This window comes from Branchiostoma lanceolatum, chromosome 15 (assembly GCF_035083965.1).
Source record: "Branchiostoma lanceolatum isolate klBraLanc5 chromosome 15, klBraLanc5.hap2, whole genome shotgun sequence".
In the NCBI taxonomy this organism is placed as follows: Eukaryota; Metazoa; Chordata; class Leptocardii; order Amphioxiformes; family Branchiostomatidae; genus Branchiostoma; species Branchiostoma lanceolatum.
Window position 1 is genome coordinate 9,552,460 of NC_089736.1, and position 22,085 is coordinate 9,574,544.

Below are 22,085 nucleotides of genomic sequence, written 5' to 3' on the forward strand. Positions count from 1 at the left end.
ATGTCACAAAACCAGCTGTTGATCATATTCATAAAATGTGTAAAAATATGCTGAAAATTCTGTTAGGTCGAGAGACGAACTCTACGATGAAACCTTGTGTATTTTAGTACTAGTTCACGCCGCTATTGTTATGATTTACATCATAATTAATCCAACCATTTACTGTAATACTTTCACACGTAATCGGAAATAAACTGTTGCATGCCATAAAGATTTAGAACGGCAGGAAAAGACAGAGTTTCAACTCACAAAATGGACTCCGGAAGCGCAGAGAGTCGTTATCTACGTGAGAAACATCCTGTGGATCATCTTGCGTGACTTCTGGCGATAAAATTATCATATATCCTCGGGCAATTTGACATTTTTCACGCAAAGTTGACACTTGATGTGATGTTGTGTTGGATGTATCTTGGGTGAAGGTCAAAGGTTATAATTGAACGAGTCTTTTCAAAATTAGGGGAATTATCAAAAATTGATACAACATTTTCACCATACAATCCAACAAAATGACTAATATCAAATTTTTAAACGTTTAAAACTAAAGAAAACTATAAATTATAAGTATAATGAATGTGAGTGTTTTATAAGATAAGAATAATATTCTTCCTACTTTATATAACCACCTATCTCAATTTTGGTATCACCTAATAGAAGTTTACCTTACATAGCAACTGCTTTTACTGCTCTTTCCCACAAAACACTATTTCAGAGGATTTGGTTCTAGATAATCACGAATTATTGAAATCAATGAATCAAAATCCTGGTTAACTATATTATAAAGAGTCTATAGATTATGATTGTTGGGTTATAGATGGATTAGTGGGGTGGGAATTAGTGGAGATAGATTAGAATAAAAAGTCATTAGAGATTGGGGTAAAGACGCCATATTGGAGTGTTCGACAGCCGGGTCTTGCCCCGAGGAAAAAGTGTGAAAAATCTTCGAATTTCCAACGTTTATTACTCACGATTCCACGATGGACGTGACCAGGAGACTTATGAGCTTCCAGTTCACCTTCTTTCTCTTCTATTTGGTAAGATCGCGCGATATTCTGTGGTGAAATTACAGTTTAATGTAAGGGTATGCGATGCATACTATGTAGTCTACCTACCGGTTAAATCCTGATTTCTCAGCATATGTGTATACAAAAGTCTTTCTATATTCTAAGACATTTGATCTTTAAGATTATCATGTAAATTTAGCTAATCTTGCTATTGATTTCCTTTGCTGATTAATAAAAGCAGATCGTCTGAAGCTAATGATTTATTGATATCCTAAATCCTTATGAAAGGATATGTGGGAGGGGCGCTAATTCTTCGATCTGTCAGCTTTTAACAACAAATTGTTTTACGATTACGATTATAAAATCGTATTTTGTCTTACAAAATCAAGCAAATCTAGCGACTATGCCTTCTCTGTGCCCGATCTATGTACGATTTTCTTTAAAGAAATTGATGAAGAAAATAACGTGTTATGTTTTTATTCGTGATATTTGTTCTCATGGCCAAAACTTGCACGCGATGTCGCGTTCTATTATTTACCCTTACATCATTCATTGATTCTTAATACTTCCGATCCGTTTTTATCGATCTAATATTGCAAGTAACGACAATTTATCACCATGATGCAAGAGATATCGTTGTTGGGTACGGAAGTGCAGGTGGAAAGTTGTAGTTCTCGGAAGTTTCATGTATTTCCGGCCCGAAGTTTTCCGTGTGCACTTGTGTACCCTCGAATGGCTGTTTCGGAGGTGGCGAGATCTGATAGGCTAAAAATTAAGGGCGCCAAAATTTAATTATGGTTTCGGTTACCACCCAAAACAAAGCATCTCTTTAATCAAATTAAACTAATTTAAAGGAAAAGGTTATAAAAGAATGCTGTTATTTCTACCCATGTGTTGTCCAAATTATGAGTGTCCTTTTCCACATTCACTTTTTACATCATTTACAAAACAAGATCAACATTTTTTGGGGGTTTCATTCATTTTTCAAGATCATCATTGATAAGACAAAATAATCATAGCAATAAAAAATGGTAGATGCTGTGCACACAATGTTTTCCAAATTGAAAATGATGAGTACCCACCTTTTCTTGCATGACATGTTTTCTGAATGATTCTCAAAATTGCATGCATAGACACTTGTAGTCTGTGACAACAGATGTTGAAAAAAATACCTTGTTTTCGCTCATAAGTTCTAAACTGACTTATGTTTTTATTTTGTATTTCTTTTGGTCCTATTTTGTCTTCACAGATGTGTTTGGTGATATATGTTGGCTTGAAATTATCTTCAAGCAGACCTTGTATAGGGTCTGGCTTGTTTCAGACATTTTTACATGTAACAACATTTTGTACATATTTGTAATGGTCAACATTTTTGGCTTGTCACCCTCCGTACTACAAATTACAATGTGTATGCCGTGAAAAGAAGACAAGCAAAATCGTATGTCTGCTTTGAGACTAGGCTTGAAGCTCTCATTTAAAGATGACATAATGTACGTAGGACCAGACATGACTGGAGGGCAGAATAAACTGCATTGACGTGATTAAATCAGGGCGTGTTCAAACTCCAAGAACCAATCATATACTAGTACTACTATAGCCCCACCTACTCTACAAGCAGAGGTTAGGCTCCAGCTGGTTTTGGACATAATTTTTTTGGGGCATTTTTGTCAGGCTTTCTATTTTGTCAGGTTTTCTTTTTGGTTGGGAAAAAGAAAAGATGAAAATTTTGCACTGGTAAAACTAGAAAAAAAACATTGTGTGGGGTTTGAAATCGGTGCTTTCTTTGAGTTGAGATCATCCCAGTGTTCTCACCAGGATTTTTTCAGAGCGTAGAAACACCCCTATGCTCATTGAAAGACAGCATCGGGGTCTAGATCACAGCATCGGGGGTCCAAATCACAGCATCGGGGGCCCCTATGCTGAAAAGGCCTGGCGAGAACACTGCATCCCATGAGTGCGGGTTCTTTGCATGAGATAAAAGTCCAACTCAAAGAACACAGAATAATTTGTACAGGTGTTATGTTAAGGTATGCAGGACTGGGATAGTCTGAACTGAAAGACATAACATCTTTCTTGCATTACAGTCCACTACAGAATGGTCTCTAACCAATGTTTTCTCCCCCCGTCCTCTAAGCAGGCAGTTCTGTCTGGTAATCCAACAGACACCAGGACTGTTCCCATCACTGTTTCCAACCTCGAGGATGTCCTGAGTAAGTTTGGTGGCCATGTCTCTGTGGTGTGGGTGTGTCCGCTAAACTGCACTGGTTATGGGACTGGGGATGGTGTGGTGACTGTTGGTGCTTTGTTGGAGGGTTGTTCTTTTCTTTCCTTTTAAACTAACAGATGTTGAGATTCAAAAGCGACTTCAAGTTCACTATGGTTTACAGTTCTAAAAAATGTTGACTTCACATTTTAAGTTTGCGTTTCACAGTTTGGACCAACACAGGGATGTTCAGTGAATCGTGTGAGGTTACCACAAAAACAGCAAACTTTTAAAAACACTGCGAAAACGTCAAAATTCACAGTATCATTTAAAACTAGAAACTTAATCTTGACGCAAAATGTGTCAGTTTGGAGGCCCAGACAAGTTCATCATAGAGTTATCATGTGTCAGTGTTTAGCATTTCAAAATCAACAAACAAGAAAACAACAACAAAGTGCTAGGACGATGACCAGCAACACCATCCCCCTCCCCCCAGTGCAGTGCACACTGCTCTTTGCACTGAATGCACTCTACTCTATTCCCACTCGAACCCAGGCCACTTTGTTCGAGAACCCAACTGACAGTTCGGCAGTAATCCTCCAGAAGAACAATATTGACGGCGTCCTCAGTAAGTCTTGAGCCGTGCACCAATCAGCTACTTCTCCAAGGGAAAGGGGTGGGAAGTTTTGCCCCTTTTTTACCATTTGGTGCAACATTTTGGTGCCAAATGCTTGTTTTTGTAAAGTACATGCACGCATGTCAGGAGCTAAAATTTCATTTTTATGATTTTTATCAACTGGATGTTTGTAGAAGCTATAGGTAGCTTGATGCAGTTTTTATTATATCTGCAAATGTAGCAGTTTTCATTTCTTTTCGTCTTTGGAAAAAAGCCCCCTACCTTGTATCCCCTGGAGAAGTTGATTGACATGTGCACAGTAGAAGCAATGAACAGTATAGAATTTTCCAGCCAATCAGAGGAAAATGTAACAATTCAGAACCAATCAGGTAAAAGCACATGATTTAGGTTTTAGAAAAAAAAAAGATTTCAGTGAGAGCACATACCTTTGCCAGTGTGCCAAATCTGTATTCTGGACCAATAGATTTAAATGGATGCCGTGATTTAGATCAATTAAAAATTATAGCATTGATGATTCTCCACAAAGATGTGTAGATTTCTCCCTATGCAGGAAAAAGTTGTTATAGCTTCCCCACCTATGATTTTCATTTCATGGTTTGTTCCATCCAGATCTCTTTCACTTACTACTGTAAATTCTAACTTATCAACTAACAGTTTTTCGCAATACTAATATTTCGTTGCAAGCGCATGATCTAACTCACTGCACGGTTATCATTATTTGTTCTGCATGGGTAAACCATTTTGCACATGTAAAGTGCACAAAGTTATACCTGGTAAATGCCATGAAAAACACTAAATTGCATGAAACGTTATAGTAGAACATTGCCTGTCATACTTAAACTTTATCAAATGTAATATGTAATACATATATACATTCATATCATGTATTAACATTTGTTTTATTTGTAGGATACACCATCACTTAAAATCACCTCAAATCACTTCTCATGCAAAGTGTTGCTTATCAAGTATAAATCAAAATTCTCATCAACCCAGATTCAGAGGGTTAAAGTAGGGTATGACAAATGTTAAGTTTGTTGTTGTTTGTTGTTTGTCTCTCCAGACCACAATGAGATCGTGTTTGTCAACTTCTATGCTGATTGGTAAGTTACTAAGTACTGTCCTTTTGTGAACTACTGTAGATATTAACAATGTTTTTGCTTATCAAGTTTTTGGTGAAATTTTACATGTTGTATGTGAAGACTTTTAGTATGGCTTGATAGACTTTGAAAAAGAAAAGGAAATCATGAACATAACATGCACTGATATTTCATGATCTACAGTATTTTGATTCTTTAATCACAGGTGCCGGTTTAGTAAGATGTTGGAGCCAGTATTTGAAGAGGCCTCCAACACTGTCCCTGCAGCTATGCAGGTGAGAGAAAGTAGCCATGTGTTTGTTAGATGTTACTCTACCTACAAATACATCATTACTCAAAGCTTCTACATTTAAAGAGATTAATGGTATGACATTGGTAGGCACACACTCGGAGGTACCCGAAAAGAGTGATCATTGAATCCTCTCTTGACAATGCTGCTATCAACAGTCTCCATTTTTATATTTTGAGATCCTTTCAAAGATGCGGGAAATGCCATTTCAGAGGGTTGAATTTCCCAGACCCACCTACAAAGCTCAACCCTTTGGCACTTGCTAGGACCCCAAAATCTACATCTAAAAAAAATCTAACTAAATCGTGGCTAACGGCGTGAGTATTAAAAAACAAAGATAACTAATTGGTCAACTACATACAAGTATATGTAAAAAAAAATCATAATAGATATATGTATAAGAATGTAAAGGTAGTGCATCCTACAAATACAACAAATGTACAGTAGGATGTGTCAATATAGAAGAACTTGTTGACTAAATGTTGTGTTTTTCTTGTTCCTAGAACGTTGTCTTTGGGAAAGTGAACTGTGACTCAGAAAGTAAGTATATTGCATCCATCCCTTCATTTTCTTAACAAATTTTTTCCATTTCAATGTTCAATTGTCCAACTTTAAAGGTATCCAAAGAAGTTTTTGGCAACACCTCAGGGGCCGAACCTTTTTTTAAGACCATTTGGGAATGACTTTGAATGAATGGCTTTTTGAGATGCATTATTTGATGATCTTTCAGCGGAGGTCGCTCAGAAGTTTGGGATCTCCAAATACCCGACCCTGAAGCTGTTCCGCAACGGCCGCGTACAGAAGCGTGAGTACAGAGGTCAGAGGTCAGTGGAGGCCTTCAAGGAGTACATCGAGGAACAGATGAAGAGTAACATCAAGGAGGTCAACGACCTCAAGCAGCTCAATGACATCGATGTAAGTGTTCTTTGATTGTATCTAATAACTTTTGGTAAAAATTCTGAATGATGTTTTACAGGCTTCTCAATTCACAATTTTGAAGAAGTCTTTACATGGTAGGAAAATGTTATAAATTTGGAAATGCTTATGATTTTTCTAGTGCTGCAAAGCTTAAATGAATTAACAGTAATCCATGACCTTTAGGCAGAACTAACAAAAATTGCAAAGATGTTTTTTTTGGTGAATCAAAGTTTTAACCTTCTTTTCTCTCTATTCAGGGCAAGAAGAGAAACGTTATTGGGTACTTCAATAGTAAGGAGAGCCCAGAATATAAGACCTTCCAACAGGTAGCCAGCAACCTTAGGGATGACTGTGACTTCTCTGTTGCTGTTGGGTAGGTATAGAAAGTTTTCTGGTAAAGTTTGATTCTTAGATTTCAATAGCGTGAAAGACAAGAAATTGGAAATACAAAATTACACTGAAAAAATGTAGCAGTGTCTAATTCTACTCAGTCTGTACATATTTTTGTAAACAGTTTCATCTGGTTGGTAGATAAAAGGATATTACAGGTTTTTTTTGTAATTTTCACTCACCAATATATTGGTAGATTGTCTGCTACCTTCCACAGGGCTGCAATGACTACTTCTTGCTGCTAGGTGGTGCTGCAGTGAGAATGCGGTCTCTAAATGTGGTAAAAATTCTGTTTTCCCTTTTTTTACAGGGAGATAGCCAAGAAGGAAAGAATATCCGGTGACAACATCATTTTCAGACCCCCGAGAGTATGTATTTTATGTCTTTTTTATATTGAGTGGTTATGGTTTTTGATACATGTACATTATGTAGTTACATTTTCCATGTAAATGCCTCCACTCTTGAGGTATCGCCAAAAATAGACATAAGGAATTAATGCAAACATGTTTCATACTTAAGTTTCCTAATCAAAATATCAAAAGGAGAATGTTGTAATTTTTTCCTCTTGAGTAGATACTGTTACTGCAATAGTTTAGTTATGCATGTATGTATATAATGCATATGACTAATAAAATAGAATAGAAATAAATACTTACAATACAAACGTTCTATTTTACCCTATCTATGACACATCATTTGGGCAGTGGGTATGTGTTTTGTAGCATGTTTTACCAACACATTTTTCACTAAAATCAAGAAAAATTCACACTCAGTCCTGCAAATATTTCTTATGTGTTAAAATGCATCTAGCAATTCATCAAAGTTCACATTAACTTAAGAAATTACACCACCTTTTCTGTTCTGAAGTTTTATAAGGCTGTAATGTCTGAATGGTTATAAGCCATATTTGAAATTTTAAGAATAAATCAATTGTATGGCTCTTCACTAGACCCAAAAGATGATGTTATTTCACAAATATCTAAAAAAAGCTTTCAAACCATTTTGACATTCCCTCATTGGTCATGTTTTCTACTTAAATTTCATTATATATGTGGAAAATCTTGATTGTTTGATGTATTGTTCCTATGTCCACCTACATGTATTGGGTGTTTAATGTATTATTCCAATGCACCCTCCCCACCTCAGACTAAGGACCAGGATATGGTGTACCTGGGTTCACTGGTCAACAAGGACCTACTGACCGCTTGGACAACAGACAAGTGTGTGCCACTAGTCAGGGAGATCACATTCGAAAATGGGGAGGTCAGTAATCACTGTAACCAATAGACACTAATTCTACATTGGATACAGATACATGTGCTTTAGTGTTGTCTTACTTTTATGCTTTAAGCAATCTAAGGGTGGTCTAAAATTTATCTGTTGCTTCTTCAAAGTTCTGTATCTTGTATTGAAAGTTATTTCATCTACAATGTACTGTAAATTTTTAAAATTTCAGTGTTTTTAAGGTCACTCTGTGGATTTCTTTTTTTTGTTCTGCCTTCTACTGTGTTATCATCATTGCTTCATCCACAGACTCAAAGGTACAGCAAATTGGCACAAGCATCTGAATTGAAAAAACATTTGTGTTCAGACCTAATATCTTTCTCACTTCTCCTTGCAGGAACTGACAGAAGAAGGGCTGCCGTTCCTCATCCTCTTCCACAACCCCGACGACGCTCAGGTTGTTCAGAAGTTTAACCAGATTGTTAGCAGAGAGCTCCTGCACGAAAAAGGTAATTTTTATGTGTGATTTTTGATTGTTTACATGACCGGTAAATTGCCTTGAGGCCGAACACACTAGTTTTGTATGTTGAGTACAAGCTGTGAACGACCAGACTGATATAATTGATTGACTCACACCGAAAGGACCCCCTACTCTTATCAATGAATATGGTTGCTTCTTTACCGTTCTTGAGGAGTGACTCTCCTCAAACATGGGGCCTCCAGCTCTATGTACCAATAAAGGGGATGTCTCTAACCAAAAGTAGGTACTTGTACTTATTTGCACTCGAATCCAGTGTGGCAAATGGTGTAAAGTGCCTTTCCCAAGAGTGCAACATTGGGACCTGCTGGGGTTTCAAACCAAGAAACTCTACAAGTAGGTTTTTAGTCAACAACCCTAACATCAATACTAAGCCATTATCCTAATCTGTACCACTGATATAATTTGTTGCATTCATATTATAAAGTTTACTCCATAAATGTGAAGACTTTCTTGGAAATTATTTAAAATGTAGTCTAATTTTATCAATGTCTGTCCATTAGGAAACATCAATTTTCTGATAGCGGATGGGACGAAGTTTACCCACCCGCTGCACCATCTGGGTAAATCCACCAAAGACCTGCCTGTGCTGGCTATAGACAGCTTCAGACACATGTACCTGTTCCCTGATATCTCACAGATGAAGTAAGTACTGTAATTCACTTTATCTTCATGGTAGCAAAATTTCCCAGTTTAAGGAAAATGGACCTGATTGGCGCCAAGTGATTTTCAAAATGGATGTGTCCAAGAATCATAGATAATCAAAACAGGTTTTTCATGGTGATGATAAGTTCACGGTACAGGGGTGACCATGAAAACAGTGAACATAAAGTTACAGTGAAAGAAACAAGAATGACAGTGTCAACATAGAGAGGTATAGCCTGGGTGCCATTCTGCATCATAACTGCTGGCTGAATCTTTTATCTTGTTAACCTTGGTGGTTGGTAAGCAAAAAGATTGAGCCAGCGGTAACTACGGAGGATGGCACCCTGGCTTAGTGAGGTACATCTGAGTGGAAACTCATGAGAGAGAGGGATTCTGTTCATTCGCATCACATAACTGGTGAACTGCCTTTAAAGTTTTACACACCTTATTTGTACAGTAAATATATGTACAAGCGACATGACAAGACTGATCGGTTTGATCCACTCACACCGGGGAAGACCACTACTCTTTTAGATAGATGTTCTGGGATCTTTAACATACACAAGGCGTGGCTGTCGTCAAACACTTGCCTTCTGCTTTACATGCCATTCAAGATGATGTCCCTCATCAAGAAAGGAAAATGTTGTTAAGTGCCTAGTTTTGTTCCTAAGGGCAGAGTATTGGGACCTGTTGTGGATCCGAACCTTTGAATTCTGGATCTACAACCCTAACCACCTGTAATAAGTGGTAACATAACCTAACTCTTTTGATTTATGTCTACAGTGTACCAGGAAAGTTGAAACAGTTCTGTGCCGATCTTCACTCGGGTAAACTCCACAGAGAGTTCCACCATGGACCCGACCCAACCACATCCCCACAGATAGCCGGACAAGAACAACAACAACAACAACAACAGGTCTGTACTTGATCCTGGAAAATGCTCCAACCCCGAGGTGTTGCCAAAAAAAGTTACACAATGTAATGTCTGCCATGTTGCTGGACAGACAGAATTCGATATTGAATTGGATTCAATTGGATTCTACATTGATCTTGTTTACGAGCTCCTCCTAGCAGTTCACAACCAAGCTGCAGTCAAGGTTCTTCTCTTTTGCTTAAGTGTTACCAGTAGTTTTTGTTACAACTAAAAGTAAATCCTAAAGAATACTTTCAGTGTTGGTCTTGTATACTTGATTCTCGCAAGACACATTTAAACTCTCGACAGCCCCTCAAAACTTTAAGCATGTCCTACCCAAATTTGTAAGGGCACCTAAAACTTAGGACAGACATAAAATCATTCCAACCTTACTTTTAAAACTGTACAGGCACCAAATAGTGATGAAACCCCTGAGGACCCATCAAACGAAACCAATGATAAAACCAATGAAGAACCTCACAAACCATTCATACAGACTGGTACAGATGTAGGAACTGGTAGGGCAAATTCTGGCAAACCAACATCAGATGGGAAAGCCAGTCCTGTGAGTTTTGTGACTGAATTTCTTAGCACCCTCTGTTTCGAATGGCATGCAATGGTTGCATGAAATGAAGAAAAAATGCAAGGCTTTGTCATGGTATTGGACTAAAAGTCATCAAGTATTCTTTTCCAACAATTCAGATAATAACATTTTTTGAATACTTTTTGCAACAGGACTATAACTGTGTAGCATGTAGTACAATTCGCGGATCCCATTGCATGCTGGTAGATGTGAGGCACTTTGGTACCGTAGTCGGCAAATATAATCATTATCATGCGAACGTAAACTGAACCGGACATAGTAGGCTTGCACAACATCCTTGTTGTCATGGTGATGATGTTGTTTACCCCCTGCATCACCTACAGTGCCTTGGATCTCCCAGCATGCAAAGGAATCCATGAACATGTAAAAACATATCATTTTATTTACCTACCCACCCCTTTCAAGACTTGCAAACCCCCTTCTCTGGACCTGCCCCAAATTATTTTCTATCAAACGTTTCCAACAATCCCAAATATTCCAGTCTTTTCCAAACCTCATTGAAGAACAGTATAACTATATGACTAAATGGCATATCTTAAAACCCCATACGCAGCCTTCAGGAGGACAGGCTGGGTCTTTGCCTAAAGACCCAGGACAGCAGCCAAGCGTAAAGAAAGTAAGACAACGGGCTAGTCTATTTCGAACAAGCTCCTGTTTTTTCCCCTTCTCTAGATTTTCAACTTTAAATTCAACACAGAAAGAAAGTAGTACAGTCACAGATAACAGTGCACCATTTCAAAGTATCAAGTATTTGTGCCAAATGCACCAAACTACACATTATTCATCAAATGTGATATAATCATTGTAAATAGCAGTTCTTGTTTCAATTTTGTATCTACACAATATTTATGATAAACATTTTACTGGTTTTAATTCAGTGTTCTGTATAAAGCTGTAAATATTATGATCATTCATTCACATCTACACAGCCTGCACCAAATATGGCACTTGGGAAGAAAAGCTGTTTGTTTTTGATGTGAAACTTATTGTTTGTTGTTGTTTATTTGTATCTGCACAGGGAGGTGGCTCCGCTCCACAAGAAAAGAGGCCAACCACTCCGCCCGAGAGTCAGTTTATAAAACTGGCGCCCAGCAAGAACAGATACACTTTACTCCGCGATGAGCTCTGAACATTAACTAGTGTCTGTTTTCCTTGTCCCTAGTTTATACATGGAGGAAAAATATACCATAAAAAGCTCTTTGACCAGGTTTTTATTTGGATTTGTATCTAAAAGATACCATCCCAATATTGTTTCTTGCTAAGACTTAATGAACTGTCAAGAACATGTAAAAAACAGCTTTCTGTATATTTTTGAGGTAAAATTGGTACAACTTTAGTTTATGATTTTTCGACTGAATTTGTATTTTCTTGTTTTGTTTTAAGAGGACAATTTATGCTGCTGGAAAGGGTATATTTTTCTCCCATGTTCTTAGAATATATTAGGCAGATCAAACATTGCAAACATTTGTTGAATTAGAACACTTCCCTCTAAGAATCAGAGTCTTAGAACGACATGCTATTTATGCTGGAACCAGATGCTGTGAGACTTATATACTATTTGGTGAACCGCTCCTTTCATATTGCTATGCATTTTCTGTGTAGTGCCCAAAACTGAGTTGTAATTTCAACTGAAGAATGCACCTATCAGCGTTAAACCTATGGAGTCATGGGGTGCCCTTGATTGCTGTTGGACTATTGGAAAGTGTTGTTGAATAAAAGCTAATACCCGGAAAGCTATTTAAGTTTCAAAATACTATTTGCTAGTAGCCCTTCTTGGTTGGGTTTATTGCATTATATGTGAATGGATAAAATTTATTATTCAGAATAATTACTCCAAAAGCCACACAACATTTGAAAGGATGCAGCAGGCTTTGGGTTGTTCCTAAATGTTACCATTACCAAGTTTTGAAGGCCCACATTTGACAGTCTAAGAAAAAAAGAAACAAGTGTTCTGCATTAAGGTGTATCACTGTACCTTGTAAAAGGTATCTTTGCAATTGTTACGGTGGAGGTCATGATAAATGGCATTGTAGAAAATTACCATGAATATACAGTCAGAAAAATATGAAGACAATTCATACATTGTACCTACAACAACTTTGGTAGGTAAGATTCAACTCGCAAAATTCCGCCTGGTACCCTAAGCCTGACACATTTAAAAAAACGGTGTTATCCAAGGCCTCAAGAATGTATGGAACGCCTGGATATCATAGGTATGCACACCTTGGGGATTAGGTATGTTGTGTCAGTAGATCTCTCTAATTACCTTTTTTTTTTCAATGAGGTGGTCTTAAATAGGGTACGCAGCAGAATTATGAGCGTTGGCGTTACACCTTTCTGAAACTCCACATAGTTTTATTGCATCTGTAAATTTTCTGAAGTAAGATTCACTGTTGTCTCTTTTTTTAACGAGATAAAAATGACCTAGCAGAAGTTGAACTCTCCTGGAAAAAGAATGGGTGGTAGTCTATAAATGTGGAATATCTTTGCATTCAAAAATAAATGCAGACACTCTCTCTACAAATACTTGTGTGGATTGCTCACTATTAATACTTATTTCTATGTTACCATCAAAGCTTAAAGTTAAAGCATCATAAGAGGAAGAAGAATAACTACATTGCGCGACAATTGTAACTGGTACAATGTATGGCAACTTACGCACATGAAAGTTGAACTATTGCTAATTGTTGACAATGAACCACAGTCAGGAAGGAAATGTATGAAATCTAACTTCAAGGGGATGAGACAATAGATTTGACAGTCCTGTCAATACCTAGTTCAAATGTGAAGATCTGAACAAGAAAATGATGGACACCTCATTTTTTTCAGTCATACTCAATAATTGTCTACAAGTATAAGTTAGTTTTTAAAAAATTCTTCCCATACCTTTTGGCGTATAAGGCGGCACCCATCTCTGTTTCTATAGCCCTTGGACCACACAGCTGTACAAGCACTACAGCAGGGGGCGACCATACTCTCTCCCAAAAGCTGAGTGCCATTAAGCTATAGAAAGAATCATGTATCATTTTTAAGTATGACTGTGCCAAAGTTTGGAACCTGTAACCTTCCGAATTCAACAAAAAAATTATGGACCGCCATGATCAGCAAATTGGATGAATGGTCACTCAAATAAGATGTGAGGAAAGCATTAATATGAGTAATTTCATATATACATGTAGGAATCATTTTAAGAGACATCTGCAGGATGTGTGGACACTTCCTAGGTGATTACTGAAATCTAGTTTCGTTTTAGACGGGAAATGTACTTAAGAGAAAAATCCTAAATTATACACTGTAGTGAACAAAAACATTCACCAAGATTCAAAACTTCATTTAGCAACTAAATTACTTTAATTTCTGTTTTGTGAGAGTGGGTTCGATTGAAGTGAATCCACTTCGCACATGAGGCTTAAACCACCGAGAGCAAGGTACTTCAGGATTTTAGTCCTATTTGAGCCTCATGTTTGCCACCCTGGTGCTAAAGTCAGTGGGACGGACCATCATTTTGGTCTTCTTCAGAGAATAGTTATGGTCATTGTGGAACGGATACCATCGGACGCCTATACCATTGTTGGTGTTGAACCCGTCAGTGTCTCGGAAGTACGGACCGTTCAGGCTACTGTAGCCGGCATCACCGCTGTACCACCAGCCACCACCGGCATATTCTGCTACTGAACCTGGGTGCAGAGTGTCTTGGTCGTACGAACGAGCGCTGAACTTTGCACCGTTGTTGCCATATGATGAACTAGACAGTGTGAACCCATCCCCTGCTGTCCCACTGTACCCCCCGACACTCAGGGTGTAGTAAGTGCCAGGACCGACTGAGAAGGTGGAGTATCTAGCGAACTTCACATTCCCGTCCCAGTCTTCAAGCTCAATGTACAACTCGTACGCATTCTGGGCCGTTATACGGTGCATGTTGTTTAACCCTAGCCAATACTCGCCACTAGAGTCCCCAAATCCGTCTTGATAAGCACCGATCCAGCGGAAAAACTCAAGAGACCCGTCAAACCTCCTCTGTATGACAGTCCACCCTCCCCCATCTGTGGTCTGATCACAGTACACAGAGACTGGGTCGTTAACATGAGCAGGTTTGATTGGAAACACCCCACTAGCTATCGAACCAAACATTGCCTGAGCAGTATAAATCTCAGAGCAGTCATCAAAATAGCTCGTTCGCCAAAGGTCATCAGCGTTGGCCGGATGGTTTTGTGGAAGGTCTTGCTTGAAGTCTCTCCTTTTAGTATCCTCCTCCTCATCATCAGTTAGGGACTCTGGAGCAATGATACGACAAATCTGAAGTGGAAGCAGTGTTATAGGTACATTTTAGTCTTAGTACAAATGATGTATTTGTGTTTGATCTAGTAGTGATGATCTTGCAGAAACCATGATATGCTACGTTGCGATCAATATGTACCGTTATGATTTGATAAGGAAAGGCATTCACTGTCTTTCAATGTGATCTTGCCAATGGTTATACTATATATTTTATATTCATTAATATATTGGTATATATAAAGTGTATATATAGTATATGCAAATCACCTTGTTGCTGCTCCTCATCATTTTCACGAGGCTCTAGTGATGACAGCACTTGTCCAACGTCAGCTGTCTCTTCAGGGTCTTGCAGGGCTCCTAAGTTAAGAGGTTGACACATGAATTAAAGGCAACCACATTTAAACATTTCTGTCCATCTCTACATAGTTAAACCTGCCCAGTCTTGTGCAATCACCTATTCAGAGCAACCATTTCCCCCCCAGTCCCTTGAGTGGTTGCTGAGGACAGGTTGTACATTGTATCTATCAGTGGTAGCTGTCAGGTACTTGTACAGAATGAAAGTGGCATGCAGTTCCATTATCAAGCAATAACATATCTAGGCTAGACAGTAAATGTTTGAATATGCTACCATGATGTCCTGATATTATCTTTGTTGATAACAACGTGCAAAAACAAGTTATAAGTAAGTTAAACACTATGCTGAACAAAAAATGTACATATGTGTTAAGTTGACTCTACTTACCACAATCCACGCCATGCTTCTCAAACATATCCAGAAAGTCACCACAAATCGCCTGTGGAGTTCCCAGCTCAACAAGTTCCAAGTCGTTGCCAACGGCTAGAATAGAGAGAACAAAACATGAATCAAAACATCCCGCTTTTACTATCCAACCACAGGGCCTTCATGAAAAGCAGTTTATACAAGTTCACACAGTGAATTTACTAAAGTAGCACAACTACATGTATGAATGTGTCAATTGCAGGTTACAATATAACTTCTGTGCTATCAACACACAAAGGTAGGCTGTATTTAAGGCATATTTTGCGATGTATATTTGTGAAACAATTGGCAAATGGTAACATGTACGCATGTCTCTGAATACGTTGTATCTTTTTTTAAAATGTTGTCTGTTGTACATTTATATGGTATTGAATGTCACACAGAAAGGTGGTAGTGACATAATTTGACTATGACCATACAAGTGCCTGTTCCATATGGTACGCCTTTTCCAGCGATTCCCTATAAAATTATCACTCACACTGACCTGTCTCAACACACTCCTCCCACACCTTGCACAGTGACAGGGTCAACTGGTCAGTACGTACTTCTCTAGCCACTACAGACCACTGTAGAACTGCGGTCACCACGAACACATGGATGAGCGACATCTTGTAGGGCTGCTCTCTAAGCACATAACAGCTACCGTGCAAGGTTATGTACATGTACACCAGATGGTGAAGTTCTCAGGCCAAAGTTGTATATAAATAGTTATGATAAAGTATGTTGTCATAATTCAAAGGTAAGAATCCCTGACTAGAGGAAAGCAGTCAGGAAGTATGCATTATAATTACATGTAAAAAAGATGTGGAGGAAAAATAAGCAATAAAAATCTTTCTGACACCAATGCTTCAAGAACAGTATTTATTGCAATTTCAGTTGAAATGCTACCTATACTACACATACATTTTCGTGTATATCCTACTCTTGAATAACTTTAAATGTACATTTCATCACGTACATTACATTTAATTAAGTACATACCAACTTTGGAATACTGTTTCATCAATGATACTTCAAAAACCATTTTGAATGTTTACAAAAGATTGGAGAGTCTATCAATGCAACATCATACAGTTAGCAAATCCTCCATTTTACAAGGTTTCAAATTACATGTACTACAAATATTTGGACTCCGTGAAATAAATCACAAAGTCTTTCCTATTATATATTGATTTTAGCCAATATACATGTATGGTGTCCAAATATCAATTCACATATTTCTTTGACTAGCCTCTTAAAAAAAAGAAACTGTACTCTCTTAAGCATTGCCTTGCATTGTCATAACCCGAAATTGTTGCCTATTACAGTGTAACACAATAGTATGGCACACTTAAGCCCTGTACACTGAAAATAGACAGTAATATACAAGGATATTGCATGGTAGAGGAACACATATCTGCCATTATTTACGATACATATCACAAGAGTTGCAAAATGTTCTTTTTCATATTTCTCCTGAATAATGTCATAATTACAAGATTCAGGAGCATACAATAGTAATAAACAAGTTGGTTATAGCCAGAAAGCTGAAAGATGCAAATTTCTTTCTTAGAGTTTCTTCATTTGTCATGGTCAGCTCCATTGTCTAGTGCAAATCTGAAAATCAAACAAAAATATCCTGCCTTTTAGTACAAGAAATGACATCTGAAAACATAAGACATAAGCACAAAAGACCAGTATAATCAAAGCAGACATGTACCTACTTTGGCTAGTCACGTTGCTACGCGGACGGTCGTCTGTGGTATCCCGTGTCTGATTGGGTGACGTCGCCGCTCGGCGTGGTTTTGAAGTCGGGATAACTCTGACTCTGTCGGTCCGACATCTTGTCTAGCTCGATGTCCAGCTGTTTGGACTGTCGTTTCTTCCACATGGAACCTCCAGCAAAACCTAGACAGTTGTTAGAGATAGCAGACTTCACCCTCTTGACAGTAAGCACCCTCTGGCAGAATATACAGAAACTGCAGCGCAGAAACACACACAGACATATACACCAAAAATAATACCAGTACTTCAAGCAATTAATCATGCAACTTTATATTCAGAAGCTGTTAAATGGATTTTCAATTGATAAAGCAAGCAAGCAAAAACAGAACTTAAGAGTCCTAGAATTTTGACTGACTGCACAGCCAATATCTTATTGGTTGAACAGCTGATTATATTTTGATGGCCAGCTAGGATTGGTCAATTGTTTGAAAAAGTGTTGTGAGTTGAAATTTAGACAATAATTTGGAGTTGAGTTAGATATCCTTCTAACACCTTTTGGTGTACAGGGAGGCACCCATCCCTTTGGCCACACAGATATGCAATCACTACAGCAGGGGGCTAGTCCACTGGTACTGGACACTTTGTTCAACTACCATACCCTTTCTCATAAGTGCTTTGTGATAAGCAGAAAAAGCCCTATGTACCATTTCTAAAGTTTTTGGAATCAACCTGATTGGGGTTTGAACCAATGACCTCCAAACGAATAAAAACATACAAACATGCAAATTGAGCACTCTACCCATTAGGCTACTGCACCACTCTGGAGTCATACATACCCAGTATTCCTCCACCCACAGCTGCCCCCGCCCCGATCTTCAGCCCGGCCACCAGTCCGATCGGCCCCCCGAGCACTCCACCAATCAGAGCCCCCGCCACGGGGAACATGGCGGCCTTGTACTTAGCAGCCTAGGGGACGAAACAGGAACATATATGTACAACAAGGCAATCAGAGATGGTAGACCTCAATCCCTTACCCATATTGTTTTGCAACCCTTCTGGTCCTACAGATTTGCTGAGGATGTATGGCAACACTGCATTGTGTTTATTGAGAATCACAGAAACACACAAACAGACACACACAAACACACACACATACACACACACACACACACACACACACACAAACACACACACACACACACACACACACACACACACACACACACACACACACAAACACACACACACACACACACACAAACAGACACACACACACACACACACACACACACACAAACACACACAAACAATAGCTGACTCCAATGTCACTAGCACTGTCAAGACAATTGTCAATGCAAGTCCTAATTAGAGGGAAAGGGTATTTTTGTTTGGTTAAGAAATAAATCTATGTTTTAAATTGTTGACAGACTAATCAAATCAACCCATAAATCAATGAGTGTTCAGTCAATGACTGAACTAAGAGGTCACTGACCTTTCCGAGTTCCTTGACCCCAGACTGCACATTCCCATGAGCCTGTTCTACATGGTCCTGTATCCTGTCCACCTTTTCTCCTTGTTCCTAATATTCCAACATAAGACCAAGAAACTTTAAGATAAATACAAGGATTGTAGGTAAAGGATAACATTTTCAAGTAATATCTTAACTTAAGGAATATAATATTCAGCATCTTACATTTTACGTACTTGTCTGTACAAAATGAACTATGACTACAAGACCTGTGCAGCTTTTTTATGAGGTAGTTGAAAAAAAACCCTCATAGTTTGATTTTCTAAGTAATTAATCAATCAAAGACTTACATTAGAAAAGCAACAACAGACTTCCAGTTATCAAGGACATTATATAGCATAATGTCCTTACAGATATGAAGCAGTACTTACATGGACCATAGTAGAAAATTCGTGGATGAGGTCATTCAACTCTACCAGATCCTGTGGTGGGAATGTGAAGGAAGAAATCTGAAGTAAATTATTCCGATTACAACTGTTACGGTTCTACATGTATAGTGACAAGAGTGTAAGAATGCATTTTCCTAGTACTGGTAGCAGCTTTCTTATTAATCCAACTACATATTATTATCAGGTAATTACTGTACACATTAATAACATTCCATATGCGCTGATGAACTCAACAACACACATGACTATGTAATCTTCAATCTATTTTTCATAAGTTTGTAAATGGGTGTGGTATCCAGTCCTGCCCCAACTTGAACCACCAATGAAAACAGAGTATTTCCCACCTCTCTCAGGTTCCCCCATGACTGCAGGGCAGGCTGGTCCTGAGGAATGCTGGGTAATTGTTTCTGCTCCTGTTCCAGATTTACAGTGGAAACATCAGGTGAGGTGTGATCTTGTCTTTCTACCCCTCTGTTAGTTTTCTTTGCACCTCCTGTAGATTTGGGAATACATTTCATCTAAAAATAGGTTTGTGACATGTTATGTTATGTTCTAAAACATATAATAATGGTGCAATATTTTGATGCTAGAAGATATGTATATACACAAGTATTAGCATACATTGATTTCTCTGCTTAGGACTCGGCACTTATGAGAAAGAGTGTGGAAATTAAAACACACATCACAACCAGTGGACTGCCCTTAACACCAGAAGATGTGGGAAAGGTTTTAATGAAGAACTTAATTGCATGACAATTGTACATGGTACAAAGTATGGCAAGAATTCGTAAACACAATACAAAGTAGAAGTATAGAATAAAACTTAACATCCTAATTACTAATACAGTACAATAAGGGCTAGCATACGTTTTGATATAGTGTAACAGTTATAATCGAGTTGGTTTAATCATTAGTTTTGGTATTTTTTCTAATGTGAAAGCAGTCGTTTAGATATTTACCTATTTTTGCATTGTAGGGATTGTTGCATTTTCAATATATACTCAAAACGCTCTGTAGCATTGAGACTCTTAAAACTTGTACTTGTTTTGAGACATGTGAATAACTTATTATGTAAAACATCATATCTAGAGCATTCCATGACAAAGTGAAATTCATCTTAAATTTCCATTGGATTTCAAAAGGGACTTAATTTCACAGTAGGACCGGGAGGGAGGTTTATGCAATGTTTTAAATTTGCAATCAAAACAGCTCTGCAGGACAGTGGTAATACTAATACAATGTAAACACATATTTGCGGTGTCCTGATTTAGCGGTGGAGGGGTCACTGCAAAAACTGTGAAAACAAAACCACTGTGAACATTTCAAGACATACAGTATATTCACGTACCTTGTTTACCAGGTTGATGTGGTATAATGACAGGTTCGCCGTCCCCCAGAGGTTCCATCGGTTCAGCGTACATCTCCATGAACTCTGACACGGCTCTGAAGGCCTCCTCCCTCACCGGCGTCACCCTCCTGTCAAACATCTCCACATCCTCCTCACGAATCTGCTGCCGGGTTCGGTCCATATCCCTCATGGTCGCTTTCAATTGCTGAAAGTAACTGTCACTATTAAAAGCCGAAGGAGTAAAAAATGATATCTACACAAAATTGACAATTTAATGTAAAACCAATTATGATGATGATGAATGTAAAACTCTTCCTATGTACAGTTCACTATTAGAAAAAAAAGGTAAAGCATTCGAACCTCAGACTGAGGACGAAGCATGACGCTTTTTCGTTAGCTAGTAGTGCAATGTGGCTTAGTAGTATTAGTTAGATATTCAGTTTAGTTAAGGGAATTTCCCTGTTACAATGAACCCGTAAAAACTGCAAATAGTGTCTGTTTTTTCTGTCAAAACCAGTCACTGTGGAAGAATAGCTCTTCAGTGAACTGGTTTGAGATCATTATTACTTTCACATAATTTCTTTATGGGTTGTTACAAATTGTGCGACACAACATTACCTGGAGCGCACGGCTGGCATCAATCTGTTCTGCATTCAGCTTGTCCCATTTTCCACTTCTCTGGTACTGAAAAATAAAAACATAACGTTTGAAGATGTAAACTTAGTTCATGTTTTAAATTGACAGAATTGCACAATTTGGAAGCTGATCCAAAATTTCTTTAGATGACCCTTTCTCTCCATTCATAATATAGCAACATTTTCCCCATTTTATGCGAACAATTGTAGAAAAGTTGTGAAATAGGTTTTATTAGTATCATAATCAATAGCAACCATATGGCCAAAAGTATGCTGGAGCAAAATTCTGAAATTGGGGGAGGGGGGCAGCTAGCTATACGGCACAAAGTTACAAGATAGCTCAGTACAAGGGAATGAAAAATTCACTCACCTTTTCTATGTTGATCTTGTGCGTGTTTAGTTTCTCTAAAGTGTGCGGAATGGCGATTTTTGTGAAGTTTTTTAGAGCTGGTTCCAGAATTTTGATGGGTTGTTTTGGTGTGTCATCAGCCACTGGCCGCTTTAGACTTTCTTCAAAGTCATCGAAACTCGACATTTTGGGCGAGAATTTTCTAACTTTATAGACTTAAATATACTATTAATAACTGGATACACCACATTAGGTATTCATAACTACCAAAATAAAGCGACAAAAAGGTATAAACTTATGTTTTTTCGTCTGCATCTCGCAGCTGCCAAAATAAATCCACCATCTTGCTTCCGTGGTTGTTTTTCGTTGTTGCAGTTTTAAAACTAATCGCTAGATAGCGCTCGTGTACGGGCACTGTAGTAATACATGTAAGTTGCTGAAGAGGTATAAATACATCAAAACACAACGTTTAAGAGGGAATTCGCATCAGAGGAAGAATGTTTATTCTGTGGTAAGGTAGAATTTTGCAATCGGGGCGCTCTTTTCTCACCAAAAGTAGCAGCGTATCAGATTCCAATGGATTTTACCATGTTGCATTTTGTAAACCTGTA

At 38.2% G+C, this 22,085-nt stretch overlaps 3 protein-coding genes across 6 annotated transcripts; 1 reads left to right on the forward strand and 2 right to left on the reverse strand.

The window, feature by feature from the left end:
• The first annotated feature begins 857 nt into the window (after positions 1–857).
• On the forward strand, positions 858–12,986 carry LOC136420617 (endoplasmic reticulum resident protein 44-like). 4 transcript variants are annotated; one of them, XM_066407657.1, is made up of 13 exons: positions 858–1,031; positions 3,136–3,211; positions 4,905–4,944; positions 5,147–5,216; positions 5,734–5,770; positions 5,961–6,145; positions 6,406–6,521; positions 6,849–6,906; positions 7,685–7,801; positions 8,160–8,271; positions 8,804–8,945; positions 9,729–9,861; positions 11,481–12,986. In XM_066407657.1, the coding sequence occupies exons 1-13, from the start codon at positions 975–977 to the stop codon at positions 11,589–11,591; spliced, it is 1,254 nt and encodes a 417-aa protein (XP_066263754.1). In that variant the 5' UTR covers positions 858–974; the 3' UTR covers positions 11,592–12,986. The 4 variants fall into 4 exon arrangements, with proteins under 4 accessions (XP_066263754.1, XP_066263757.1, XP_066263756.1 ...); XM_066407660.1 differs by having other exon boundaries at positions 9,729–9,854; positions 11,477–12,986; XM_066407659.1 differs by having other exon boundaries at positions 3,139–3,211.
• An 804-nt stretch (positions 12,987–13,790) lies between these two features.
• LOC136420636 (microfibril-associated glycoprotein 4-like) lies at positions 13,791–15,134 on the reverse strand. Its single transcript, XM_066407687.1, has 2 exons — positions 15,008–15,134; positions 13,791–14,736 (listed from the first exon to the last, which is right to left on the reverse strand). Exons 1-2 carry the CDS (start codon positions 15,117–15,119, stop codon positions 13,910–13,912), a joined length of 939 nt encoding a protein of 312 aa, XP_066263784.1. The 5' UTR covers positions 15,120–15,134; the 3' UTR covers positions 13,791–13,909.
• Positions 15,135–16,368: 1,234 nt separating this feature from the next.
• On the reverse strand, positions 16,369–21,853 carry LOC136420631 (syntaxin-17-like). Its single transcript, XM_066407676.1, has 9 exons — positions 21,496–21,853; positions 21,109–21,174; positions 20,491–20,695; positions 19,487–19,635; positions 19,125–19,175; positions 18,718–18,804; positions 18,062–18,191; positions 17,225–17,408; positions 16,369–17,117 (listed from the first exon to the last, which is right to left on the reverse strand). The coding sequence occupies exons 1-8, from the start codon at positions 21,658–21,660 to the stop codon at positions 17,242–17,244; spliced, it is 1,020 nt and encodes a 339-aa protein (XP_066263773.1). The 5' UTR covers positions 21,661–21,853; the 3' UTR covers positions 16,369–17,117; positions 17,225–17,241.
• Between the last annotated feature and the right edge of the window lie 232 nt (positions 21,854–22,085).